The sequence below is a fragment of the Arachis stenosperma genome, chromosome 6 (genome assembly GCF_014773155.1).
Source record: "Arachis stenosperma cultivar V10309 chromosome 6, arast.V10309.gnm1.PFL2, whole genome shotgun sequence".
Taxonomy (NCBI): Eukaryota; Viridiplantae; Streptophyta; class Magnoliopsida; order Fabales; family Fabaceae; genus Arachis; species Arachis stenosperma.
In genome coordinates, this window is record NC_080382.1 from 18,407,784 (window position 1) to 18,414,574 (window position 6,791).

General features: G+C 33.8%; 1 protein-coding gene across 29 annotated transcripts; it reads right to left on the reverse strand.

Annotated features, from left to right (window-relative positions):
• Window positions 1-1,030: 1,030 nt before the first annotated feature.
• Window positions 1,031-6,279, reverse strand: LOC130935255 (uncharacterized). 29 transcript variants are annotated; one of them, XM_057864912.1, is made up of 7 exons: window positions 4,943-6,279; window positions 3,990-4,034; window positions 3,776-3,853; window positions 3,582-3,641; window positions 3,215-3,343; window positions 2,042-3,126; window positions 1,632-1,946 (listed from the first exon to the last, which is right to left on the reverse strand). In XM_057864912.1, the coding sequence occupies exon 1, from the start codon at window positions 5,667-5,669 to the stop codon at window positions 5,022-5,024; it is 648 nt and encodes a 215-aa protein (XP_057720895.1). In that variant the 5' UTR covers window positions 5,670-6,279; the 3' UTR covers window positions 1,632-1,946; window positions 2,042-3,126; window positions 3,215-3,343; window positions 3,582-3,641; window positions 3,776-3,853; window positions 3,990-4,034; window positions 4,943-5,021. The 29 variants fall into 29 exon arrangements, with proteins under 29 accessions (XP_057720904.1, XP_057720908.1, XP_057720917.1 ...); XM_057864921.1 differs by adding an exon at window positions 1,031-1,547 and having other exon boundaries at window positions 1,874-1,946; window positions 2,042-2,111; window positions 3,008-3,126; window positions 3,215-4,034; XM_057864910.1 differs by having other exon boundaries at window positions 1,631-1,946; window positions 2,042-3,343.
• Window positions 6,280-6,791: the final 512 nt, after the last annotated feature.

Here is a 6,791-nt window from a genome sequence, read left to right on the forward strand (position 1 = left end):
ATAGCATATTTCTGTATAAATCGAATTGATTAAATTCGATTTAATGAACACATAATAATGGTTAAAATGGTAATAAATTGAATGGAATGGCTTTAGTTTATATCTTTACTTCGTCTCACATAATTCAAATCTAATAGATTCGTGCGTGGAGTTTGGCTATAAAATTTTTGTTTTGAAAAATAATTTATTAAATTAATTTTTAGAAGATAATTTTTAAATAAATTTTTAGTATTTATTTTTGATAAATTAAACTAAAAATAATTTTCAATAAGTACAACTAATAATATTTATATTTAATAATAATTTTTAATTTTAAAAATATTATAAAAAAATATAAATATATTTATTAATATATAAAATTATATTAAATTTTTTAATTTTAATAAACACAAATTAATAACTTGTACAAATATTTCTATAAGAAAGAGAAATAAAAATATATTATACCCATTTTATTATAGACTTATTCACTCAACATACTCCACTTTTTCTAAATATTCTCAATAATCTTATTATTATTATATATGATCAATTTTTTATTTATTCTGTCCAAAAAGAGGTCAACAATTCATACATAATAATCTTATTATTGAGAGTACCAAAAAAATACTAAAATATGTTATTTTATATGTTATAAATATTTATGAGATTTTTTTTAAGTACTCTTTTTAGGTACTCTCAATAATAAGATTATTATGTATGAATTGTTACCTTTTTGGATAAAATAAATAAAAAATTGATCATATAATAATAATAATAATAATAATAATAATAATAATAATATAAATTTTAAATGCTAAAAGTTTATTTAAAAATTATCTTTTAAAAACTAATTTAATAAATTATTTTTCAAAATAAAAATTTTATAGCCAAAGTCCACGCAAATTGAATCTATTAGCAATATTTATTAGCATCTTAACCGTGTACTTAATTCGGATTTTCATTCAATTAACGTTTTTCACCTAATTCGAATCTATTGAATTCGATTTACGATGTGTTTCATTAAATCGAATTTAATCAATTCGATTCATATATAAATATACTTTTGAGACTTTCACGCGACATTTTCTGGTTTAGAACATTCAGGCGATATTGATGTGCATTTGATTTATTGAGGTGTTTTACCCATTTTAATCCATTACTCAGAATCTACAAATGTTTGTGCAGACCACACGCCAAATCTTGACAAGTTATCAACACATTATTTATATTTAGAATGTAGACCTTGTGGTTTTCCTCCTTCCAATTTGCCTCTAAACTTAATTCAGTGTCACAGGGTATGGTATGGTTAGGTTTACATTTTCTTCGTACTTTCCAACTGTGACGAACAAGAGAGGGAGCAGGTTTTATACGTTGATAACGCCAATGGAAAAGGTGTTAGTGGTTAATCACGCCTCATGAATCGTGCTTCTATTTCTTTCTCCTCATTAACATTGGAAACTACATAGTAACTTCATCAGTCGTAACAGTGTTGACTTTTCATATGTTGAGATATACCTACCATACGAAACTTTCCGGTAATTTTGGGCAAATATGATATTTGGACCCTATTAAGTTTTAAGAGTAAACAGTTATGAGAATTTTAGTACTAAAATATGAATCACAATAAAATTTAAGTGTGATAAATGATTATTAATTTAAATAATTCATCCCTTAGGTTCGATTTGATAAAATTCTTTTAAAAAGATATTTATACTTTTAAAAAAACACAAACATCTCACTCTATGTTCAGTAAATTAAAAAACAATCATATACTTATTAAAATTTACTAAATATAAATATTGTAATTTTTGAGTGTCAATTTTATCAAAATGGCCTTTCAAGTAGTGTGAAATGACATTCTTTTGAATTAGAATGGAGAAGTGAACTCAACTGGGCCCTAAAAGCATTATAAATTCCTGGAGGGCCATCACTGAAACTTCGCAGCACCTTCCAAGTCGACAGCCCTGAAAGATGTGAAGGCAATTCGTTCATTTAAAAAAAAGAAAAAGATCTTGACCAAAAAAAAAAAAAAAAAAAGATGTGAAGGCAAGTAGGCAACCCTTTCCACAATGACCAAGTCTTTGTTTTAATAATTGTAGGGCACATCATAAACCGTTAATTTCAGCAACCTGAGTCGCCAGGAAGTAGTGCAATTAAATTTATAGAAATTTGCATATAAATACTAACTACTAGCACGAAGGAAATATTTTTTTTTTCTAATCAATCCTCTAAATAAGGCATTTGAAGTCTAAGCAAAATGAACATTGTTTCTGGCCATTTTGTCTTAAAATTTTACAATCATCTCATTGTCTCCATTATCCACGAGAATCAACTTCAGAAATTTTCCATGGCTCTATGTTTCCCACCTAGGACTCCTACTAACCACCCACTTAAATCTCAACTTAATTTCTCTCTCACACCAATGGACAAATGTTTGGAAGTTGGCAAGAAAAGTAAATAATTTTGGGGAGAAATGCATATTTTTCTTCGTTCTTTAGGAAGATTCAATAAACAAGTAATGAAGGAATAAATAAAAATAAGATATTATACACATATTTAACTTATAGACTACCATGTTCAATTGAACTTTGTCTTTAAAGGGAAAAGTGAGTCTAAAACCCCTAAAGTATTTCATTTCTCCATCCTCTAACTACCACCGTAAGATTAATTATGGAGAAATTGCTTGCCAAATGCTCCTCTTTTTCTAGCACCAATAAATAAATTCACATAATATCAACAAAAGTGTAGCAACAAGCAAAACACAGGAAAATCTTAGCTAAATATAAAATAATATGTTAGGGAGCTACTTCTGTGTGAGAGCAAAGGTTCAAGGGGAGTTACTTCCTCCTTTTTTGATGTTTCCATGAGCAAACACAGACACATCAAACACAAATAGAAAAGATTAGAACGTAACAGTTGATATAGCCCCATTTGAAGCAAGGCAAGGAGAAACAAACAAAAATATGTACTTTAAGATAGAATAGGTCAACAAAACAGACCTCGATCTACAATGTATGGCACTCACAATTGGTGTATGAGGGTATGACATAGAACAGAAAGTTAAATTTCACTCTGGACTGCATCAGTTGATTTAAGTCAGCAAAGATTTGGCCATAACAAGCAGAACAAACAGAAGGCACCACCCTGTCCCAATAAAAAAAAGAAGAGAACTAAGGCACCACCACATTTTTAAACAACATTCTGCCCCAGAGCACTTTATTGATATACTTACATGATAAACCTGAGACTTCAACCCACTTGTCTCTAAACATTTGAGCTATTCCAAAGTAGCTTAGAGGAAACATATTTTAACATCTCCATTAAAACCACTAGCGTCCAATAGGCACCACTTATTGGACCGCTTTTTAATTTTTTAATATCATACAACAAACACAAAAAGAATTATAGCTCAATGGTTAAAGAATCCATAAGGAGTGTAACTTGAAGGGATCAAGTTCGACAACCACTTCAGAATTATATTACAAAATAAAATTGTGAGAGAGACCAAACAAAGTTAATAAACACAAACACCCTCAATCCTCTAGATAATAGGTATAGATAATCATCACATACAAGCAGAAGCAAACTAGAGACGGTACCAATAGTTTTGCCCCGACGAGTTAATCCAACTAGTTAGATTGAACATACTCTTCATAATCCTTCAACATCAGAACCCAAACATGCAAAACAACGAGAAAAATAAAATAAAATAAAGGGGAAACATATTGTGGTTGAACTCAGTAAACAGCTGGCTGAACATTAAAAAAAGAATAGTATGGTAAAAGGGAAAAACCTAGTGGATTTAGTTATCAGATTAAACTGATGTAGACTCCAGAATGCAAAGGCTAGCTTCGAACTGAACAGGTGACATCTACAAAACCTTATACAGTTAACAATAGATAGGACTACAGTGCATTTTCTGGTCATGACTCCATGACCATAAAACATGTTTGTGTATTAACCATCAAACAAAATTCCAAAACAGTTTTAAAATAAGAGTGCAAAACCTGAATACTTGATCAAGCTTTGTGAGATGGCAACAACCTGAACTTCTGCACAAGCCAAAGAAGGACTAAGTTACTACAAATCCAAGTGCTTCTTAAGATCATCTACAATCTAGTCAGACAATAAAACTCAAAAGTAGTACTCAGAACAGCGTTATGTTAACTGCCTAAGCAAGGCATCAAAAAATACTCTACTCCAATACATTTGAATTTTGATATTTCATGCATATGAATGCTAGGAATGGTGAAAGGCATTTGTCAAAAGTTGCTGAATACGATTTCTTTCTATGTAAATGGAAACCGCAAAATAGTGTCTAGGACTGTGAAAGATAATACCACTCATTGCATGAGATTGATTTAATGCAAATAAATGAACAAAGGGTGCTCATAGAGCACTGCTATAACAACAAGAATAACAAATTAATAGCCTATACCTCATCACTAAAATGCTTCCTCTCACTCTCACATCCTTATAATTGAGTGAGGACTCACCTCTCTTTTCACATATCTTTCAAATATTTTATGATAGAAAGATTCTTTGTAGATTTTGTTTTCTTTTGTAAACGAGTTGTAAATATTGTGGAGTACTATAAACACTCTTCCTATTTTTGCCCATCCTTCAGAAGAAATATACAGTTTTCCAACTTTTCAGTAATTTTTTCTCCATTTTCCTAGAGTTCTTTTAAAGAACACCATATTTGACAATTATTCCTGGAATTTCAGGATTCATGCTAGACATTTCAAGTAAATAATGCTCAATGTAAACATATATATAGAATAATCATGACGGCGGAGATCTTAGATTCTAAGGATTCCTACATCTCCCATTCTCCATTGTGCTTACACCACAAACACGCATATCGACATACATAAACTAGCATGAAAACACATCTCAAAGGCAACCGAGATATCTTAATCCAATAAATAGGATCAAAGTCAAGGGTTGGAAATGCTACCTCCTGCATTAAACAATATTACAAAACATGCATTTGACAAAACCATGCTGGATGTGCTTCCTCTTTCAAAATCCAAGCTTCAGTTTTCAACACTTTGTTCCTGCTCACCCAAAATACACTTCACACAATCATCATATCTCACCAACTCACCAGCCCTGCGATTTGTCACTCCCAATTCAGCATCAAAACCCAGTGCACTGATCACCCGCAACGTCCTCTCCGGCACTGACGCCCAGTGAATCAATCTCACAGCACGCTTCGAATCAAAACCCCTTTCCTTGACCCTAATCCGCGCGTCCCTGAAAGGAACCAAGCACTTGTCTTTTGCAAACTCAACACACTTCTCCTTAGCTTCAGCGAAGCAATTCGCCATCTCACGCTCCTCGCAGAGCTCTCGCTCCTTCAAATCGGAGGGTTTGGAACCAAGCAGAGCCTTCCACCATGGAGGCTTGCACCGGCTGGAGGAACTGATGGCGCACCCGATCCTCGCCCCTTCCTCGCACTGCTGAACAATCTTGAGCTCGCAGGATCTGTACGCGGAGGCCCAGGCACGCGCGTCGCGGAAAGCCAACACGTTCGGGCCCAACGACGGGTGGTCCGATGGGCCCGCGGGTAACGGGCCTCGGAGCAACGGGATGGGGCGGTCGAAGGTGATGACTGTTGAGGAAGCCGAGTAGTCGTCGAGATTGTTGGCTGAAGGTGAATCCCTTGCCGCTGCTGTTGGCATTGAGAGGTTTAGGGTTCGGATGGTTTTGGATTTGGGATAAGAGATGAAAAAATAGGAAATCAAATTATGAATGCAGATAAACTTAAATTCAGGGTTTGGTGAACATTGTCTGTGTGTGTGGCATTAACAACGGATCAGTTCGAGAAGCAGAATTTGTTAATGGTAAGTAAGTTGAACTTAAACACAAAAGGCCTCTCCTAATATATTTTATTCCTTTCTCCACTCCTCCACTGGGAATTTGAAATTCTGTGTGGTGTTTGTTGATAGCAAAGGGTTCAGTTAGTCAGTCTCACATCGGGGAATGATCAAAGATTTATCATAGTTATATATTTCGAAGCCTCTGGGTAGGTGCAACCGGATCACAGGTTAGCGTGGTTGGGCCATAGCAGTGTGCATGGCTCAGGAAAGTCCCCGGGCCATTTTCTGCAGAGATGCAGGCTCGGTAACGAGTAAACTTTGTGCTGACAAATTGGCTGAGACGCGTGTGGAGCCATCAATTTGTCGCCGAAGCACCTGGCCATACTTACAGTGATCCACGTAGGTTAAGGGTGCTACACCAACAGAACGGGGCTTACAACCTTGTGATCCACCATTTTTTACCAGTTGCGTTAACAAGTATTATTGCTTTCATAGTTTGTTTTCATTTTAATGATATTCTAACGTGTGGTAATTAAATTTATTTATATAAAAAAAATCATTTTAATTTTTTACATATTATAAAATAATTTGTACCATCAATTTCTCTAAAGAAATGTCCAATTTTAAAATAGATAACAGCATAGACAATTGAAAAAGAAAAAGTCTAGGGAACCAATGGCCTAAGCGTACAATGTGTACAATGGAGGTTTAAGAAGTATTAGAGATATGACCATTAGTGTTATATTGTCCTATCAGGTTATGCTTTTGGGATGAGTGGTTTCAGATATGGTATTAGAGTTCTAGATTCGAAAGGTCAAGAGTTCGATCCTTGGTGAATTCCAAAATCAGTTTAGTTTTTTATTGAGATGTTTATTATCCTTGGTATCCGGATGGTTATCCTTGGTATCGGATGGTTATTCTAGCTAGTATGGTGATGTTCATTTTATTCATGGACCAAAAATTTAGCCCATTGTACACATTGTC